General features: G+C 59.8%; 1 protein-coding gene across 1 annotated transcript; it reads right to left on the bottom strand.

Moving 5' to 3' along the window:
- Nucleotides 1–18,686: 18,686 nt before the first annotated feature.
- On the bottom strand, nucleotides 18,687–20,829 carry GADD45B (growth arrest and DNA damage inducible beta). Its single transcript, XM_075544765.1, has 4 exons — nucleotides 20,534–20,829; nucleotides 20,300–20,401; nucleotides 19,703–19,925; nucleotides 18,687–19,455 (listed from the first exon to the last, which is right to left on the bottom strand). Exons 1-4 carry the CDS (start codon nucleotides 20,575–20,577, stop codon nucleotides 19,342–19,344), a joined length of 483 nt encoding a protein of 160 aa, XP_075400880.1. The 5' UTR covers nucleotides 20,578–20,829; the 3' UTR covers nucleotides 18,687–19,341.
- Nucleotides 20,830–21,240: the final 411 nt, after the last annotated feature.

The following is a 21,240-nucleotide window of genomic DNA, read 5'->3' as shown; positions in this document are numbered from 1 at the left end:
AAGTGCCTCTGGGAACAGCTGGTGGATTCGAGCTGCCGACCTCAGGCCACCAGGGCTCCTTCCAACACCCCCACAACCCAAACTCATGGCTGCTGACTCACAGTGACCTAGAGGACAGGGCAAAGCTGCCCGGGGTGAAACCACTCTACTCCAGTAAAGAGCTCCAGTCTCAGAATCCCCCAAGGGGCAGTTCTACCCTGTCCTGTGGGGCCGTGTGGGTCAGAATGGACTCAATGGACAGGGCGATTGAGGGTCTTTCGGTGCAATGGGGACACATTTACTAGAGTTGGAACCAACTCAACAACATGGAGACGGAGCGGGAGAAGAGAGAGAATCTGGAAGATGCTGGTTCCGAAGATGCCACGGCCACCGGCCACGGGCAGCAGGGCCTCTAGAAGTGGGCGGGACACTTTCAGTGGCAAGAGTTTCCCCTGCACCTACACATCAGCCACGTGCGGCTGGCCCACTAAGCCTGAGCCACGAACAGTCATCACCATCACGGCTGCAGCAAATGCCTGCTGATGAAGGCCGGCTGCATGCGGGCCCGAGACAAGTCAGCCATATGCCGTGTCAGCAGACCCGTGTGTCACCCATCATGAGACCCTGGGCCAGACAAGTGACATCCAGCCCTGGGGTGTCTGATGGGCTCAGGTCTGTCCCAGGACGGGAAGCATCCCCACTCCATCTTCACAGGGACCCCCGTGTCCCAAGTGTCCCGGAGGGGCACAGTAACTGCCCAGGGTTGGCGTGGGTCCAGCTCACAGGGACCGCATGTGATCCCGCAGATTTGCCCCATTGGGGTCTGGGGGCTGTCTTCTGGAGGGCCTTCTCCCTCCATTCGGTCCGCTGGATAGGTGAGACTGAGGTTAGGGATGAGCCCCACCCCCACCCCAGGGGCCGGAGGAGCCTGAGACAGAACTCCCCCCTCTGACGCCCTGGCTGTGCCTTAGTCTACCACGCAGCAGCATCCAGAGTCGGTTCCCCACAACCCAGAAAGGAGGTGAGAGGTGGCAGGACCTGGGGAACCCCCGCCCGCAGGTGGAATTCAAATGCCAGGGTGTCATAGATTCCTGGAGGCCCCAAGGTCTGTCTCATCTAGAATGCGGCACGCCCTCGACTGGCCCTTCCCCCAGCAGGCCACGAGGAGGGGGGAAAAAGTCTCCCCCACATGGTGGGTGCCAGCCAGGGGAGTCTCCCACCCCCTGCCCCAGGGACTGGGTGTCCCCAGATGCCTTGGGGAGCAAGGCAGGCTAACCGGTCAGAGTGGAGAAGGTGGGGGACCAGGCTAGGAGCCGGCAGCCGCCAGGGAGGGTGGAGGAATCCCCAACTCAAAGCCTGCTAAAAATAGCCAGGGAAATTATTCCAGCACCTTCCCAAAATAGGAATCACCTCCCAGCCCAACAAAAGGCCTGGGCCAGAAGTGGAACCAGGGGGGAGGCGGGCTAAAGGGAAGGGAGTGGGGCTGGGGCACTCTTCCAAATGCCCACCCAGGCCCTTTCTCCCACACACAAAAAATACCATGGAAGGGTGACCCCGAACAGAAGGGCTGCCTGGCGGACCCTAGTGGGGATGTGAGGTGATGTGGACACCCAAGGAGATGTGGGGGGCCTGGAAACGGGGGCAGGGTGTCCCCTGGGCCCCACCCCCACAACCCTGGCCCTAGGACTGCTGACCAAGCCTAGGAGGTTAAAGATAGCCCTGTCTCCTCCCTGGCTATGTTTAGAGCCCTTTCGCCTTGGCGGCAGCACAAAGGAGGGAGGGGCACGCCCGGCAGGGGAGCCCGGGTCGCCCTGGCTCTGCGGGCACCGCCTGTGGCCAGGTCTGGTGGACAGCCACACACCCTCATTGGCCTGCTTACTGGGGAGAGAGAATGAGCTCTGAGACAGTGGGCAGGGAGCTAGAGCCCAGGGGCGGCCGGGAATTGGAGTGGTCATCCCTGGACCCCTCAGTCTAGGCTGGGGGCCCTCTTGGATTCTGAGATGAGGTCCATGCACCCCCGATGTGCCCGGGGCGGGCTGGGCAGGGGGCAGACATCAGGGCATGCAAGGCCTCAGTTTGCTCAGCAGTGAAATGGCTCTGTGATGTGCCTGCGTGTTGCAAAGGACACCGCGTGGAGGAGGCCTGGACCCCGGGGCCGCTGGGCTAATGGAGCGTCCAGCCCCGGCCCCTCACTCTAGTCTGGGGGACCCTCGGCACCCTGGGGTGGTCTGTGCGCCCACCATGTGCTGGTGTCACAGGAGCCCTCGCAGGCTGGCAGTGCCCAGCAGCTGTTTGCGCCTCTGTGACCTGGGTGTCCAGCTAATCTCATCATAGTGTCACCCAGGTCACTTTCGTTTTTTGTTTTTTTTGGGGGGGGTCCCCGCGGCCCAGCACCACCCAGGCAGCTCCACAGACGTAATGGGCTGATGTCATTCCCTCGGCCCCCGTGCGGCTTCCCTCCCTCCCGGCGCAGCCGTCACGGGTGTCCCTGCGCCAGGGAATCCCAGCCCCCGCGCGCACGCGGCCCCCGCTGGAAACCCGTGACGCGAGCGCCCGCCGCCGTGGGACTTCCGGGGCCGGCGCCGGGGGCGGGGCGAGGGCGGGGCCTGGGCGCGCGCAAGCCTTCCCACGCGTCTCCCCGCCCCTCGCGCACCGAGCCGCCTGTGCGCGTGCGTGCTGTCGTGCACCCACCCGCGCAGCGCCACGGACCCGCTTGCACCGTGCGTGCACGTAGGCGCCGGCCTGCCCCGTGCGTGCGTGCGTAAACGTGCAGCCCTGCTGTGTGTCGGCGGCGTGCACACGTTGATGGGCACGGCTCCACGCGTGGAGGGCACGCAGCGCGTGCACGCCCCTGGCTCAGGAAGGGGACAGACACCCTGGGCCCGAGCTCCAGGCCCTGTCTGGGCTGGAACGTCCCGGCGTCCGGGCTGCCCGGCCGTGGGCGTGGGGCCCGGCGATGACTCCGTGCCTGTTCACCGTCTCGCAGCAGCCGTCTGGAAGCTAATTACTGCCAGGGCCAGCTAGGCGGGTGCACACAGCCCAGTGTCTGCAGCGCGGGGACGGGGTGGGGGAGTGTGGGGTGGTGGGGAGACTGCTGGGTGTGTGCGTGGGTCCTGGGGGCAGCGGGTGCGATGGGTGCGGTGAGGGCTAGGGCTCTCTTTACAGAGAGAGGTTCTAATTATAGTACTCAGCTCATGCGGGGAGGAGGAATAATGAATTAATGAGGGTAAGGTATTTTCAACATAGTGGCCCCAGCAACCCGACCAGTGGCCCGGAGTTGAATGTCGCTCTAAGCGGTCTTCCAAAAATCCCAAACTGGGAACACCCATACCTCCTACAGAAGGAACAGGTAAACAGCCAGGGCTGACCACCACCAAGAAAGTTCAAGCCCACTGTTGTCCACTCATCTCCTAGCCACCCTACTGGACAGAGAACTGCTCTCAGGGTTCCAGCTCTTTAGGAAAGGCGGGCCTCAGTTGTCTCTCTCAAAGTGGCTGGTGTCTTTTGAGTTGTCGATCTTCTGGCTAACTACCAACTCACTACCACCGAGTTGATTCCGACCCCTATCACCCATTAGGACAGGGTAGATCTGCCTCTGTGGGTTTCCAAAACTTCAGTGGGTGGCCTCAAACCACTGACTTACGATTAGCAGTTCAATGTGCAGCTCCCTATGTCACCAAACCTCTTATAAATTCAAAAATCTCATTGCCATCGAGTCAATACTGACTCATAGGGACCCTATAGGACAGGGTAGAACTGCCCCTGCGGGTTTCCAAGACTGAAATTTTTACAGGTGTGGAAAGGCCCGCCTGTCTCTTGAAGAGCTGCTGGTGGTTTCGAATTGGCAAACTTCCGGATCACAGCTCAGCTGATAGCCACAAGGCCACCAGAGCCAGCGTGGACAGCCTTCCCAAGACTGTGAATCTGCACCGGACAGCCTCCTCGTTCTCAGAGCTCCTGACAGTTCATGGCCCATCCCCGTCCGAACAGTGAGGACTGTATTTCCCAGAACACTCAGCCTCCTGAGAGCAGACCGGCAGCACTTGCCCAGAAGCAGAGCCCCGAGGGCAGGAGAGGGCAGAAAGGAGGAAGAGAAGTGGGTCCAGGAGGAAGTGAGCCGTGCCCTTGGTGGTGGAGGGTTCTACAGATTGTATGGCTCGCTGCCTGGGGAGCTAATGTGAATTGAAGCAGGCTTCACCCGGGCCACAATCACAAGATAAAGACTGCAATAAAAAGCTCAGAGGAAGAAACAAAAGGACTCAGGTGAACACACATACACACCAAATACCCATGTGCACATACATGGTGTACACCCAACACACAAGTATAATTGGATGCTCTCCTATGCATACGCCTACACATACACACAGCAACACACGCACTAGCTGTTCCTAAGAGTAAGGGCCACTGGAGGCTGTGGGAGGTCCTGAGCAGGGAAGGGCCGGGCCAGAGTGTCTGTCCTGCAGCTGGGTCACTGTCAGCAGCAGCCTGAGCAAGCGTCTGGTCTGGCGGAGTCTGTCTCCTGTCTCCTGGACTCACATAGGCTGCCCACTCCTCCTGGGGCCCCACCCTGCCTGTTCCACTTCCTCCCCACGGTGGGGTCCCCACCTTCCTGCCCCCACCCTGGGCTGGCCATGGGAACCTCCTGATTGGGGTTGGGCTGGGATACTCAGGAGGTCTGCTGCTCTCACCCTTCCTTCGCTCCTCCCTTCACAGGAAGACCCTCCCTGCCACGGGCCTCAGTGCCCCCTCCCCCTCCTCACCGTAAGATAGAAGGGCACTTTTCCATGCTCTCAGCCTGAACAGCGCTGACCTCATGCCCTTGGCCCTGCGCCTGGTTCTGACCAGCTGGTTCCCACCCAGCCAGCCCAGCTTGGCTACACAATATAGAGTGTTTTATGCAGACGACGGGGCCAAATTCTATGAGAAACTAACACGGTAGAAATTCCCGGCCTCCCTCCTGGTGCCCAACGGGCTCTCTGCATGTTGATGAATTCCAGAGGGCTCAGGAAGACCACAGAACCACGGATGCATTTGAATCTTGGTGCTGACAAAGAATATCCAGAAAGCGCCTTGGACACCCAAAGAGCAAACAAGTCCGTCTTGGGAGAAGTCCAGCCAGAGTGCTCCTCTGGAGGCAAGAATGGTGAGACTTCATCTCACGTGCTCTGGACATGCCAGGAGAGGCCAGCCCCTGGAGAAGACGGACACCATGCTTGGTAGGATGGGAGCATGGGCACCGTGGCTGCAACCGTGGACTCCCACACAGCAAAGTTCGCGAGGGCGGCACAACACCAGGCAGGGTTCCCTTCTGTGGTCCACAGAGTCGAGATGAGCAGGCACCGACTCAGGGTACCTAGCAGCAAACAACAACTAACAGGTGTTCCAACCACCAGGTGTGTGCAGGCGTGAGTCTTTATTTGCAGCTTGTGGGTTCCCTGGGGGGTGCATGGGGTGCCTGTGGTCAGCCACACCGGGGTCAGGAGATTGACAGTTGGAGCCTCAGAAGATAGGACTGGCTATCTCCTGGAAAATGCAGCTACCGAAAATCCCGCAGAGCACAGGGGTGCAGCAGCTGGGTCCCCATGCAGAATGTGGGCCCAGGAGAGCAGAGACCACGCAGGAGTCTGGTGCACACAGATGCTCAATGAATGCTCGCTCGGGGAAAGAAGTGTCCGCTTCCACGATCATTTATTCATTTGACAAACATGTCCTAAATACCAACCAGGCGCCCCGAGCTGCAGGCACACCGCAAAGCAAGCAGAAGGAACTCTGTCCTTCTGAGGGGTGGGTGGTGGTGGGGGAAATCTCCTCCCCTTTTGGGCTCCATTTTCTCATCATCTTCCTGAGGTACCACAGACAGGCTGGGGGTTGCGTGTCACGGTGCACACGGGGCCTTGTTCCGGGTGCAGAGTCAGCCTGGCATGCACACACACTTGCACGCAGATCCTGGGCAGGCCTGTGCAGTTGGGTGCCTGCCCCGCCCACCTGCCGAGAGTGCCCAGGGCCAGGTGGGGCAGGGAACCTCTCCCAGCTGCAGTGCCCGGTTTCAGGGAAGCTACCAGCTGGCGCCCTGCCGGCCACACCCGCCTGCCCTCGCCTGCCCTTCCCCCTCTTAACCTTAGGAAGGACCCAGGAAGTCCCGCCCCGCCCCCACCCATTGCCAGAAGGCTCCGCCCAGATTTGCACGGTGCAGGGGGGCTTGCCACCTCCTTTTTCCCACACTTCAGAACTTTTCAAGGTCAAGATTCAGTGGGGTAAACCGAGGCACGCCCAGGGACCTAGTGGGGGAGTTGCATATGGCTCCCTATTTGGACCAGACTCTGTACTGGTGCGTATCCTGCCGGATGTCCGCACCCAAACCTGCAGGCACCCCTAGAAACCCTGTAGTAAGGAGGGTTTGGAAAACTTCTTGTGGCAGTCCCATTATCTTCGTTCCCATTGTCCCGCCATCTGTCTAAAGCCCCCTGCTATCTCTAAAGCAGGGCCCTTGAGTGTCGCCTCAAGGTGGGTGGGGGAGGGGTGGGGCGCCACTGAGCAGTTTTTTTTTTTTTTTAGCAGTTTCTATTAACCCTGTCCGCCCTCCGGCGCGCAGACTCGGCGGCGAGGGGCGGGGGAGGGGGCACAGCACAGGGGAGCGCTTGCCTGAGGGCATGCCAGACCAGGCGCGGAATGACCTTCTGAGGCGCCACAAATATACCGGTAAACGGCGTCTGAAGGAGGCCTCCGGACCCGAGGGGGAAGGCGTTTCTGCTGACACGTCCTGGCTATCAACCTCTATTCATCTTGAACTGAGGGGGCGCGCACCGCCCCCCCAACACCCCCCAGCTCATTACCCTTGTGCTACCCCTGCAGGGTAGCCCTGCCAGAGCTTGTACCAGGCCCCTGCACACAGTGGTTCTCTGCCCACAGCTGGGGTTTGAAGGATTGGTGGGCATTTGTGGGCCGATGGGCACCGCGGGCACTTGGATCAGAAAGTGCGCTATCCAGCTGGCCGTGTGCCACGCACGCCAGCGTCCAAAAGTGCATGTGGGACCCAGGTGTCTCTGCACGGGTTACTGTACTCACCGGGGACAGACGGTACAGAAAGCCACCCATAGTGGAGCCTTGAGAGTCCTCTCTCTGCCCTGGCACACAGTAGGGGTTGGTGAGTGCATCTGCGATTGCCCACAGTGGGGATTGTGTGCCTGAGGCCGTCTGCTTCCTGTGGGTGTTAGTATGCTGGTGAGGACCTGCACACAGTAGGTGTTGCATCTGTGTGTGCGTGGCAGGCGTGCAGGGGGGGTGCACGCTATAGGCTTTGCATGCAGGTGGGGGCCTGTACACAGTGGGTGTTTGCATACAGACAGGGGCTGCACACAGTAGGCTTTGCGCGCAGGCCGAGGATGGCAGCGCAGCCCCGTGCCGCCCTGCACGCACCCAGCTCTGCACGCCCCTGCCCCCCCACCCCCCCGCCTCGCAGACCAGGCAGGTCGGAGGCTCCCGGGCACGGGGCGGGCGGCGGGCAGGAGGCTATTCCGGGCGCTGGCGCGGCGCCCAGCCCTGCGCGCCAGGCCGCCCGGGGAGGCGCCGCTCACAAAAGCCGGGTCTGTGCCGACGCCCCGCCCTCGCCAGCCGCCCGCGCCAGCAGCCGCGGGAAGGGAGCCGCCGCCGGCGCGCACCCCCAGGGGGCGGCCGCAGACACCGCGCCTGGAGGGCCCCAGGGGGAGACTGGCACCGCCGCGCACGGGAGGGGCCGGCGGCAGGCGCTGGGGTCCGCGGCACACGGGCTGCGCGTTCGGAACGCGCCCGCCGGAGGGGCGCTGGCCAAGGTGTGGGGAAACCGAGGCCAGGACCTCGCGTTCCGCCCACTCGGGGACTTCTGTGTCTCTGGCACCCCAGCCTCTGTCTCCAATTATCCAATTTAAGGAATGAGGAAACCGGGGCTCCTGCCTGCTGGGGGGGCCGGGAGGGAGGGCGTCTGGGGCCCGGGTCAGCGCCCCTCTCCACCCCCAGAGTGTCTGGAGAGAGGGTGGGGTGCCGGGAACGCGTAATCGTGGCTCTGCAGGCGGCGCTTGGCGGAGCGTTTTCTGCCGTGTCGGACTTCCCCTAGCCACGTGGGAGAGCGCTCAGACTTTTCCTTTTATGGAGATGGAAACTGAGGCACCTGGTCTGCGCCCCCTGCGCTAGAACGCGGCAAAGACCAGATGGGCATCCGTGGCCCCGCCTTGCGCGGCTCCAGATGTTTACGGAGCGCCTGCTGCAAACGCTGCTGCCCACGTGCCAAGGCGTGCGTGTGCAGGGTTTGCGGCCTTACGCTCCCACGAGGGTGAGCTGACGCGCGGGGTGCACCCCGCCCGTGTGTGCACCCGGGAGTCGTCGGCTGAGTCCTGGGACGCCCCTCACCTCCTGCTGCCCCAGACCTAGGGCCTGGGAGCCCCAGGCTTCCGGGAGTGGGGGTGGGGCGGGCGGGAAAAAGGTTTGGAACAATGCAGGGAGGGGTGAGGCGAGGAAACACCCTGCCCCTCCTCCAGATGTGGGGTCTGGCCCTGCAAATCCTCAGTCCCGTCCTGTGGGGGCGGGGAGGGGTGAGGTGTCATGGGCTGCCTGTCCCTGGAAATGATGTTACCATGTAGCTTACGTCTCTATACTGGTGGGGTGTGGGGAAGAGGGGGAGTCCTCCTAAGGGTCTTTGAGGCCCCTCCTTGCTCAGGCAAGGGGTGGGGTGGACACTGTTCCCAGACGGTGGGTTTCCACTGATTAAGCTGCTCCTAGCTGACCTCTCTGTCCCTCTCCTTACCCCTGAGCTGCAGGACTGCTGTCCGGAGGGGCTGGAAATTAAGTCACGGTCTTTCTGAAGCCTGTGTGTGTTCACCAGGAGGACTGGGCTCTGCATGGGCCTGGCCATTTGGAAGTTGGTCACCAGCCCTTTCTTCCTAGTCTGTTAGCCTGGAAGCTCCCCTAAAACCTGTTTAGCATCAGCATCCGGCTTTCTTTCACTGGGGGGTGGGGTGGGGGGGCTGTGCTGAGGGCCAGAGGCAGAGAACCCTGGTCTCCTACATGGACCACCAGCGTCCCACTGCACCCCCACTCCACCCCCCACGCCTTGGGTCAAAATAAAACTAGGCTCCAGGGCTTTTCAAGGGCTGATGTTTCAGAAGCAAGGCCTTGTTTTCCAGGTTCTTCTGGCTAGACTTGAACTGCAGCCTTTAATTGAGCAGCCCGGTGCATCACCCGCTGCCCCCGTGGAGGGCATGCTTGGCTATGGGTGGGGGCCTTTGTTTGGGAGTTGTGTGGGGTGGGTGCGATTGAGCACAGACACCGCCCCCTGTAAGATGACTGGAGCTGTTTGTGCTTTTATGTCGTGGAGCCCTACTGTGTGTCAGGCCTGTGCAGACATTGGGAGGGCGAGAGGGGAAGTGTGACCAGGACATCCGTGTGTACGCTTGCCCACAAGAGCATGCAGCTGTGCCAGTCACCTGTGGGCCTGGGTTCTCCCTCTAGTGTACTTAGTGTATGCACGTAGGAGTGCTTGTGTCTTTTTTCCTCTCTATTTTTATTTAATCACTTTATTGGGGGCTCATACATCTCATCACAATCCATCTGTTGTGTCAAGCACATTTGTACATTTGTTGCCATCATCATTCTCAAAACATTTGCTTTCTACTTGAGCCCTTGGTATCAGCTGCTCATATTTCCCCTCAGCATCCAGTGTTTATTTTTAATCATCTTATTAGGGGGCTTGTGCCTCTTTATGGGTACAGCATCACGGTGCACAGAAGTATATGCACGTGGCTCCTGTGGACACCGACTCGGGAAGAACACGGAAGAATAGGTGCGTGTGACTTATGGCGCCGGGGAGGACCACTGAAAGTCCCACGGACTGCTGAAAGGACAGACCGATCTGTCTTGGAAGAGGGAAGGCCAGAGGGCTCCTTAGAGGCAGGGGTGACAAGACTTTGCCTCACATACTTTGGACATGCTGTCAGGAGAGACCAACCCCCGGAGAAAGACATCGTGGTTGGTCGAGTGGAAGAGGCAGTGAACAAGAGGAAGGCCTTCCATGGGCCGTGATGAGGATGGCGCAGGGCCGTGCAGTGTCCCGTTCTGTTGTGCAGGGGGTGGCTGGGGGTTGGAAGCAACTCGATGGCACCTCACAGCAACAGCAGCAGGACGGTGGCTGTGTGTGTCTGTGTGTCTGATTGGCCTTACAGGTCTATATATCTGGGGCATGGGCTGTACATACATGCATGTGAATGTGTGGCCCATCGCAGTAATAGGCAGGCCTCAGAGCTGGGGACTGACTTGTGCTACCCACTGCTTCTCCTTAGGTTCCACCTTGGGGCTGGTATTCCCTGCATGCAGCCCTGTGGGTCCTGGCTCCTGTGTGCCCAGCAGAACTGCCCCACGGGCGTCTGAGGCCGGGACCTGTCTGAAGCAGACCTTGGACATTTACTTATTTGTGCTTCCCGGGTTATTCCCTACCCACTCCCAGCCCAGGGGATTCTGAGTCATGGTGACCATCCCGGACAGGGTAGAACCACCCCAGGGGTTTTTTTCCCCCAAGGCCCTGCCCTCAGGAGTGAAGACACAAAGGGCCAGCTTCTTCTCCATGTCAGACAGAGCTGTGTGTGGTGTTTTAGGGTGCCAAAGAGCGCCCCATCTCAAAGATGAGTTGAGGAGAACACGTACTGAGTCTTAAGAGACTTAAGACAACAGACACTTCAAGGGGATGAGCGAGGCCGTGAGCAAAAGGTCATCATGGCGCCCGAGGATTCAAGGTCGGGGCGCTAGATAAATCGGGCATGGAACAAAGGAACTGTCACAAATTCAGGATGGGTGGCGGGTGAGCACATCACAGTGACAGGTGGGACTGCAGAAGCAGGAACAGCCCGTGATTGGGACGTGCACATTGTCAGATAGAAGAGCGTCCAAGATTGGTCCAGGGTCCTTGTGACCAAGGCAGTCAGGGCACGAGTGACAGGGCCCGACGTGACTATAGGACCCTGTGAATTGTCCCCAGTATGGGGACCGCCATCAAGGACACACCCAGACAAGGTTAACTGCATCCTTGGTGAGTGAGCAGAAAACATTCAATGGGGCTTAATCTCGGTGGAGGGGATCCTGCAAATGGATTTGAGGCTTCACTGCCGCCCAGAGTCCATAGTCTTTTGCAAACCAGGTGTTCTGAATTGAGGCTCTGATTCAGTAGAGTGAGCCTTGGCTCCGACTCCCCCACACATTGGGGTGCAGGTGGGAAGGTTCTAGGTAGAATCTTGAGCCCCAGGTGGGCAGGGCATCTCAGCGCTAGGAATTCCAGTAGCGGCCACCACGCATGCACGCGTCTGGCTGGGCCCTCGGGTGGCCGGGCCAGTGCCCGTGTCCCCGCTGGCCTGCAGCTTTGAAGAGCCAAGTTCACAGCCACAGGTAAACAGGTCCACGTGCAGGTCAGAAAGAATCGGATGGGCAATTGAGCCGCCTACGGCCTCACACAAGAGCAGCTCCTCCTGAAAGCTGGCCACTGCCTTTCAAGTGCTACAGATACTTCACCTGACCCCACGCTCCCAGCAGCCCGATGGGTGAGCGATGATTATCTGCCACGGACAGAGAAGAAAGTAGGAGCCAAAGGTCACAGGGCCTGCTGCCTCCACAGGGTGGCCCAGCGGTGCCGGGCCGGACTCCAGGCTCCCTGAGCTGGGCGGGGCCACTGTACCTGGCCAGGACCCAGGCCTGGCAGGTCAGCTTGTGTCCTGTAAGGACAAAACAGTCTGTCCTGGAGCCGGGACATAGAAGGTCAGCGATGGGCCAGTCCCTGGCTGGGCGGTACGGGACTCAGGCTCACGTCTGTCAACCTCTGTATTCCAGGCCTGAGCTGGCAGTGATGGAGCAGGCCCTCCCCGCCCTCCCAAGGGACACTGGTGGCCTGCGAGTTGAGCAAGATGGGCAATTCAGATACACCCAGCGGCTCCCAGGCGATCTGCTTCCATTAACGATGGAAGACCTCGGAGACCTTATGAGCAGGGAGGCAGACACGCTGGTCCAACTGGTCATTAAAACCAGGCCCACTGCCACCGAGGCTGTTCCGATTCTTAGTGACCCTATAGGACAGAGTAGAACTGTACCCGTGGGTTTCCGAGACTGTAGCTCTTTATGGGAGCAGAAAGCCTCCTCTTTCTCCCAAGGAGCGGCTGGTGGTTTCGAACTGCTGAGCTTGCCAGTAGCAGCAGGGCTCAGAAGGGCAGGGTTTCCAGGGAGAAGGCTCAGGGGCAGGAATGGAAGAGGGAGGGGGAGCAGCAAACGCCCTGGAGTCTGCTGTGGGCTGAACACCAGGTTGCATGGTGAAGAGCAGGCGATTACATAGACAATGGGTCTGCTCGGCTCAAACAAGAAGAGGTGCAAAACAACGGGGCAGCTGCACCCCGCCCCACGGGGTCACTGTGAGTGGAAATAAACTCCATGACACTCCACAACCACCCCCTCCGCCCTTCCCCCACCCCCTCCCCACCAGCCTGGCAGTAGGCAGCCTAATACCAACCGAAGTCAGACACAGAAGCAGATAATGACGGGGTGACATGTGTAATTACAAAGTGGGGACGGTGCCAGGGAGGGGCGCTGGGCAGAGCTCCACCCTCGGTGCTTCAGGGGTTCTGTCTGGAGGGCTGCCCGGAGGAAGCGCCATCTGCGCTGAGAACAGAGAGATGCATGGGTGTGGGGGTGTCATAAACCGAGGCGGACAGGCTGTACTCAAGCTGGAGGTGAGAGGGGACAGAGGTCGGTGCCTGGTGCGTGTGTGCAAAGCCAGCAGCTGGTGCTCGATGTGAATGTTGTGTGTGTCCATGTATGCGCACACACACACACAGAGCAGGGGCTAGTATACTGTAGGGTGTCCCAGGCACAGGCAGTGGGGACACAGACACAGGGCGGACGCTGCCAGCTCAGCTTCGATGCTGACCCACGCTCCCCCTTGGGCGAGCCGGGGATCCCATCTGCTCCAAGAAAGAAGCCAGACACAAAAAGGAATGTCTCACTATGACCACAACTCCTTGACGACAGAAAGTGGATCCCTGGTAGCCTAGGGGATGAAAGGGAATCCCCACCCACCCCATCCTTCCTTCTGGAGGAGGTGCAAACTGTAAGTTCCACCTCACGGTGCTCCAAGATGTCAGGTTCGCGTCCACCCAGAGGCGTGTCAGGAAGCAAGGCCTGGCAGCCAATCTGCTTACAAAAAACCAGGGTCTGCCGTGCAGCCCCGAAGGAGCACAGCCACCCCCCTCCGTGGAAAGTCAACAATCACCATCGTGGCCCCTCCTTGGCGGAGTTGTTGTTGCCCAGGGCTGAAAAACAGCCCAGCTCAGCGGGGGAGGAGGGCCGAGTCGGACACAGCGGGGCGGGGAGGGTGTTGCTCAACCGTTGAAGTGTGCAGGCAGGAATGGGTGTGCCGGTCCGGCCCCGCCCCCCGCCGTGCGCGCGCACCCCACCCCCCGCCGTGCGCGCAAGCTCCCCAGCCCCACGGAGGAGGATGGCGGTCAACTGTGTGAAAAAGGGGCTCGCAGGTGCAGGGCTGGCACCACGTGGGCTCTGACAGGCACAAGTGCCCTCTGCCCCAGCGGCAGCTCCTCGCCCGCCCTGGTCTGGCCCCTAGTCTAACCAGCTGACTCTGGTCCCAGCCAGCTGACTCTGCCTGGGGGTGTCAGGGGAGTACCGTGGGTGGGGGGCCGAGGTTGGGACTTCTGGAAGCGGATTGCCAGGCCTCTCTTCCTAGGGACCTCTGGGTGGATCTTTCAGACGCAGGTCTCCAGGCCTTTCTTGGCCAGCACCCTTTGGTTTGGTGTAGGCTGTTACCATCGGTCCCACGCAGCAGGGACTCCCCACTCCCTGCTTTTGTGGTTGGCTGCCTCTGGGTGGACTCTGACCCCTGTTGACCCCAGATGTGCTAGAGCAGAAGGGTGCTCAATAGGGGGGGCGGAGGGTGTTCAAGGCTGAGCCTTTCCGGGAGCAAACTGCTAGGTCTTTCTTCCTAGGGGCCTCCAGCAGGGTGATCATTTGTCCACCAGTGACACCTCCGTTGCCCCCATACCTGGAGACGTAAGTACACCACGCTTCCCCATGTCCAGGTAGCATCGCGAAGCCCCCGAGGTCTTGGGACTTGTCTGTGTTGCTAGCATGCATGGGAGCAGGGGTCTGCGTGCAGGTCTGGTGGGGCGTGTACTCAGGTAAGTCAACTTATTTGTCTGAGCACCAGCTCCCAGGAGGCTGTGCAGACAAGGACAGCAAGTTCCCGGTGGAAGAACCTCCTGTCCGGGATGACCAGGGTGACGCTGAAATCGGAACGCATGGCCCGCCGTGGCCCCGAGCACGTGACCATGTGCCCGAGTGTACGTCACTGTGGACACTGGTGCACCCAGCTGGAGAAACCTGCCTGCTTGTAGCCTGCGGGTGACATGGCAAAGTGTGTCCAAAGAAAACACGGCTCTCACACATGCGCACGCTCGCGTGCACGCGCATTCCAGCCTCCTGGCACTTGGGGGAGGGGGGGAGCCAGGGCTGGTCTATGGCAGGTGGCTGAGCCTGGGTGACCTGGGACAATCCTCCCTGACCCAGGGTGAACTTGGCAGGACGGTAGAGGCTGGGGACTGATGGTACAAGCTGCTCTCTTGTCCCCACGCTGACATCCATGTGACAGCTCCTTGGGCTAATCTTGATCTTCCCCAGGGCATTCTGGTCAGCCAACAACAGCTCAGGATTCTTAGCCAAGCTGTGGCTCCACCACTTGGGGCCTTAGTCTCTTCTGGAAAATGGGGGTGGGGGCATTGGCAAGTGCTTCCTTCCAACGTGGATGGCAGATTAAAGACATTCAGGAAAGACCAGCAGCCCCACTGGCACACACTAGAGAATTCCTGGGTGCAGTCAGAAAGATGCTGATACCCTTATCAGCTCCACAGAACTACTAAGTGGCCCAGCAATTCTGCTCCAGGGTTGATTCTCCAAAGGACTAGAGGCAGGGCCTGAGGCTGGCATGTGGACAGCCATGCTCATCATGGCTGCCAAGTTACTCACAGGAGCCAAAAGGAGAGAACAGCCCCCAGGGGCTCTGGCTGTTAGATTTTATGTCAACTTGACCCTATATGAACGCGTAGGGGTGGAGTCCAGGCTGTCCACCAAGTCACAGCTGGGAGCTGCCTTCTTGGGGATGTGGCCTCCCTACACACCCCAGGGAAACTTGGAACTCCTGTCTCTCTGCCCCTCCAATTCCCTGCTTGCTGGAAGTCGGCCTGGCTCCAGGAGTGGCCCCACATGGGCCACCTGATGCGACCCTGAGAGCCGTTAGCACCCACTGACCTCGGATCCATGCCACTGTGCACCCACTGGCCTGTGATTGTCCTGCTCCTGGTTCACCATCCTCCGTCACCAGCCTACAGCTACATGCTTCTGAAGAGCGACTTACGGACTTGAGTTGGACTGGGCTGGGCTGCCTTTTTTGATCCATAAGGACTTTTTGATATAAAGCTCGCTCTTATATGAGCGCCACTGGATTTGTATCTCTAGACAACCCGGCCTTACCAGGTGGGTGGGCAAAAAAAAGGTGGTCCATCGACCCCGTGGCGTATCACACTGCCCTGAGGAGGAGTTGCTTGCTGCTCGGTGCCACGGCACGGACGAAGCCGAGATAAGCCAAACACGAGAGCACAGGGCTGTCTGAGCCCCCTTGCTTGAAATCTCTCCGGTCAGATGCACAGAGAGAGCGGGTTTCAGGAGATTACCAGGCACGGTGAGAGGTCCATGTTGTTGTTAGGTGCCATTCAGTCGGTTCCGACCCATTGCAAAAGAATGAACCGCTGCATGGCCCTGCGCCATGCTCAGCGTGGTGCCTGTGCCCAAGCCCATTGGTTCAGCCACTTTCCCGCCCCTCCACTGTACCGAGCATGAGGTGCTTCTCCAGGGACGGGTCTCTCCTGACCACACGTCCATGCTATGTAAGATGAAGTCTCGCCTCCTTGCCTCTAAGGAGCGCTCTGGCCTGACTTCTCCCGATACAGATTGGCTTGTCCGCGGTACTTTCAATATTCTCCAGCCCCACCTTTCAAATTCACTATTCTTCTGCAGTCTTTCCGTGTGCGCTCACTTTCACGAGCATCTGATACAACGGAGAATACTGTGGCTGGAGCCGGCCCACCTTCGTCTCAAAGCCACATCCTTGCTTTTTCAATGCTCGAAGGGGCTCTTGTGCAGCCGGTTTACCCAACGCAATGTGACCTTTGATCTCTGACGGCTGCTTCCATGAACATCGATTGTGGAGCCAAGTTAAGACAAAAATCATTGACAACTGCAAGGATGTTAACCTATCGGTCCCGTTGTAAGGATTTGGGTTTTTCTTCCACCAATGGGCTGTAGTCCACCCTAAAGGCTATAGTCCTTGATCTCCATCCTCGTGGGCTTCAGGTCCTTGTCGTTTGCAGCAAGCATGCTTTGGCTATATCCTCTGGAATATATCCATTTGGGAAGGGCGGTCAGAACAGTATTTCAGAAACGGTGGTGGTCATGGTGACACCATGTTCTCAGTGCCCTCAAGTCGATTCCAACTCATAGCGACCCTGCAGGACTGGGTAGAACTGCCCGTGTGTGGGTTTCCGAAGATTGTCGGTCTTTATGGAAGCAGACAGCCTTGTCTTTCTGCAGTGGAGCAGCTGGTGGTTTCGAACCGCTGACCTTGGATGTCGTCTTGGAAACCCCAGGGAACGGTGCTATTGGGTCCTGCAGGTCCGTGAGGAGTTAGGATTGACACAAGGCAGTGGGTGGGTTTGGAGTATTTTTATTGACTTCATCTCCATAAAAATGGGAAGAAGGTGGCCCTTTTACTGACATCAACAATCCCCACAGAGCAGGAACAGGGATGGGCACACGGTGGGAACAAGATAGCCAGGATCCTGACACTGGAGAGTGATCCACTGCACTACCAGGCCTCCTTTGGGGGCAGTTAAACAAGAACGGCATCGCAGTGATCGTCTTAACCCTAGTAGTTGTCTCACTGGATAGTGCCCCACAGTGACTCTCCAGGACAGGGTCGAATTGCCCCTGTGAGTTTGCAAGAGTGTGCTGCTTACGGGAGCAGAAAGCTCCATCTTTCTCCCTCAGAGAGGCGCGAGCAGCAGGTGGTTCTGAATTGCTGACCTTGCACATAATCACTGTGTCTCCAGAGCTCTCTAGTAGTAGTAGTGGGAAGGGTTAATCTTTGGGCCTTGGCCGATCTGGGGAATCAGCCTACTTTCTCCTCTCATTTCCAGTCTAGAAGGGAGAGAGCATTCTCATCCTGTTGTCAGCGAGGGAAACTGAGGGTAGGTGGGGGTCAAGGTACTGGATCCAGGTCACCCAACTGGGAAGGTTTTTTCTTGGGCACAGCCCAGGAGGCTGGCACAGCACCTAGTGGTGAGAGGTCAGGGGTCACACAGTGAGGAAGTTTGGTGAGGTCAGGTCATGCAAGGGAAGGGGACCAGTGGTCCCAACGAAGGGGCTGAGGAGTGGGACGGCAGGGACAACAGAAGCCTGATCTCCTGGGAGGGGGTGGCTGGGGTTCCCCCTTACGCCCCCCCCCCAGGATCCCCTTAGCCCTAGATCTTCCCCAGCAAAGCCCCTCCTCATTTCCATTTCAGTACTCCCCTTCCAACACCTTGGGGACCACCCCCACCCAGCCTCTATTCCCCCTCCCCTCTACTGGGTCCTGTGACCCCCTCCAATCGGGCTACTTAATTTCCACCCTACATAATAAACCCCTTACAGAGCTCAATGCTCCCACCTTCTTGTAAACCTCCCCACCCCCGGGGCTCTTACCCTCCCTCCCCCACCGCAGGGATCCCGGCCTCTCCCTCTCTGTGGGACTTCCCCCTCCCCCGCCCAGTGACTCCTGGGGGCCCCGCTGGGGCTTTCCTCCCGCGCCCACGTGAGGCCCCGTGGAAAGGTCGCGGCCTTTGGCAGGGCCCGCGGGGGTGACAGAGCCGCGCGCCCACCCCGCGGACGGGCCCGGGAAGGCTGAGGCTGGGCGGAAGGGCTGGGCTGGGCCTCCTGCCCGCGGGGAAGAACAGGGAGGTGGCCGAGCCGTGCCGGGCTCAGAGTTTCGGTTCAGAGACAAAACTGCAGGCCGTGCCAAGCACAGCGCCAATGTTCTTCCGGCCGATTGCAGTTTGGGAAAAGGAAAAAAAAGCAAAAAACCTAAGCTGCATGGGAGACCATTCCCCCAAACAACCCCGCTTCCGGCTGGAGGTGGCTACCGGTCTGTGTGTGTGTGGGGGCCCGCCGGAGCCTGGAGCCCGCCCACCACGCTGTGTGGTCGCAGGCCGCCGCGCTGCGTCTCTGGGCTGCAGCGGCTGCCAGCCCCCCATCGCGTGCGCCTTCTGTGCGCCCTGAGCTTGGAGCTGGCTCCAGCCCGGCCGGTAACAGTAGTTCGGCGGCCAGGTTTCGGGGCAGGTTTCGTAATAAACCAGTCTTTTAATTGCTACAGGGCAGGAGGGAGAAGAGGGAGGAAAAAAAAAAAAGAGGCGAAGCTTTGTTGGGCTTGGGTGGTGGCGCCGCTGGCTGCAGAAAGAGGCTCTGTTTTCGCAAAGGAGCCTGGAGGGAGCAGGGACTTTAGTACTTCCTGGGGAGGTGGGGGGTGAATGTGTGTCTACATGTGTGTGTATGTATGTGTGGGGGTGTTCCCCTCCTTCTCAAAACCCCCAAAGGCATCAGAAGCAAGCTGAGGCTTTACCAATTTATTACAAAGCCATCCTAGGAAACAAAAATAGATGAACTCTGTGCGTGCTGTCCTGGCTGTGCGAGACGGTTCCAGGAACAAGTGCAAATAACAAAATAGATTGTTGATGTGACTTGCAAAGCCGGAGTCCCTGGGCCGGGTCCACGGCGGGCTCCAGCTCCAGGCAGAAAGCCCTGGCCAGGGTCCAGAGCCTCGGTCAACCAAGTCCTTTCCTCTTTTGCACATGGCAGCTCTGGCTCCAACTGGGGTGGGGGGCCTTCATGGGTGTCGCCCCACTCCGGGGAGTGTATAGTTCCAGCCTCTGTGCTGGTGGAAGGCAGGGCTCCCCCACTGCCGCGGCTTCTGCTCTTGTCTCCAGGTCTGTGCCTCTGGGGGCCCCCCTTTTCTGGTGGCTGGAGGGGGAACCCCCCCTTCTCCTCTCTCGGTGGCTGTCGATGATGGCGCCATGCCAGGTCACCGCCCTGGGGGTGACCCCACGCTCCCCTCTCCTCGTCCTCAAGTCTCCAACGACGACGTTGCCCCCCGACGTTCTCATGGATTGGGTATTTTTTTTGGGGGGGGAGGTTTGCTGGGGGGGAGGGGACCAAATATTTATTCGATTTTTTTTTTGGCAGCAGCTTCTGGTGCCGGCAGGGGTCTCAGCGCTCCTGGAGAGAGATGTAGGGGACCCACTGGTTGTTTCCCCGGCTTTCTTCACAGTAGCTGGCCACCTTCACCAGCCCCTGACTCTTCCAGGTGTCCGTGTGGGGATTCTGATGGAGGAAAAGAAAAGGGGGTTGGTGTTCGGAAGCAAGCCTGGGGGAGTGGCCAGGAAAACACATAGACCTAAAATAGCTCCCTGGGTGATGAGCCGGACCTGGCTGCCCACGGGACATGCCGGGGACATGCCGAGCATGGCTGAGGGCTGAGCTGGCGGGTCAGCTCCGCTTTGTTGATAAACACGACCCAGGTGGCCGGACGGGGGCGGGTCAGGGCGGGAAGGGCCCCCCCCACACTCACCGTGACTAGGAGGCAGTGCAGGTCCCGAGGCTCAGCGCTGCTCTGGGGCTCGGCCGGCTCTTCCAGCAGCTGCGCCAGGCGCTGCATGCCGGACACGCGCACGATGTCGATGTCGTTGTCGCAGCAGAAGGACTGGATGAGCGTGAAGTGGATCTGCAGCGCAATGTCGTCCTCTTCCTCTTCGTCAATGGCCAGGAGGCACAGAACCACGCTGTCGGGGTCCCTGCAGGGGGCGGGAGGAGGGGCGGGTCAGCCGGGGACGCCGCGCACCCGGTAGTGTTTGCTGAAAGCGAGAGGCCCCGGGCTGCGGGCGGGCGTGCGTGCGTCTGAAAGAGAGCGTGCATTTCGGGGACAGAGTGTCTGCGTGCAGGCGGGGGAGGTAATGGGGCTCGGTGCAAAGTATGGGGCAAGAGGGCCAAACCAGAACCCCAACATTAAAAAAATGCAGCGTCTCTTTTCAATGCAAATGAGCTCCCCGAAAACAGAGGGGGTGCTCGGGGAAGTCCCGGAGCGAGAGAGGGGCTGTGGGAGCGTTGCACAGCACTGGGGTGGGGGACCCCACCCCTCGCCGGGCCCTGGGGAGGGGGAGTGACTCACACATTCATCAGCTTGGCCGACTCGTACACCCCCACAGTCAGGCGGTCCTGCCGCTGCGCAGCCACCAGCAGCTCCTCCACGGCAGCGCTCACCATCTGCATCCTGCGGATCCAGGGGACAGGGTGGTCACGCCGAGCCGGCCACCGAGCTAAGCGTCCCCTGCGGGCCTCGGCTCAGCCCAGCCCAGCCCTCTCGTCCCGGCTGACCTCGGCGACGGGGACCCCGGCTACTTACTTCTGCGCCGCGTTGTCGCACGCCACGATCTCTTCCAGTGTCATGTTGCAATTATAATCCACAGTGACAACCACCTCACCACGGTGCCCGCGGAGAAACAGCAGAACTCGAACACAGCCCAGTACGTTCCCACAGAGCCGGAGCGCTAGTCCAAGACTTCCCGAGGCAGCAGCGAGATCCACACCGAGGAAAGTTGGCGGCGAGCACACGTACAAAAGATGCAAAGTCCTTAGCGCGAATAATCCAGCGACAGCAGAAGGATAGAGGCTCCCGGGCTCCAGCGATCTGGGCTCCGAGGCCGCGGCGCCGCCTTTTATGGACTCATATCTGGGCGTGGCCTCGGCCTGCTGGACCCGAGCTCGCTATTGGCGAGCCAACAAAGGCGAGGGCAGCGCGCGCTACGATTGGTCCCACTTATAAAGGGGCGGAGTCCCACGCCGGGGTGCCCCACGTGGGTGAGCTCGCCCGCAGGAGTTAAGGGGGGTGAACGCTAGTGCCCACAGGAAAAAAAAAAAAAGAAAAAAGCAGAAGTTTTTTTCTCCTGATTTCCCGGCAGCCGCGCCGCGTTTCGGGGCGCGCGCGGGATTTCCAGCGCGCAAGTCGGCCCTGACTTTCGGAGTTAGGGTCGGAGAGGTGGCCTGGAATCCCCGGCTCTACCGCGGAGAGTCCCCGACCTGAGCCTTCCCCAAAGGTGGTGTGCACCGGGA

Source organism: Tenrec ecaudatus, chromosome 1 (genome assembly GCF_050624435.1).
Source record: "Tenrec ecaudatus isolate mTenEca1 chromosome 1, mTenEca1.hap1, whole genome shotgun sequence".
Taxonomy (NCBI): domain Eukaryota; kingdom Metazoa; phylum Chordata; class Mammalia; order Afrosoricida; family Tenrecidae; genus Tenrec; species Tenrec ecaudatus.
Note: the sequence above shows the minus strand (reverse complement) of the source record. Positions and strands in the feature narration are given on the sequence as shown.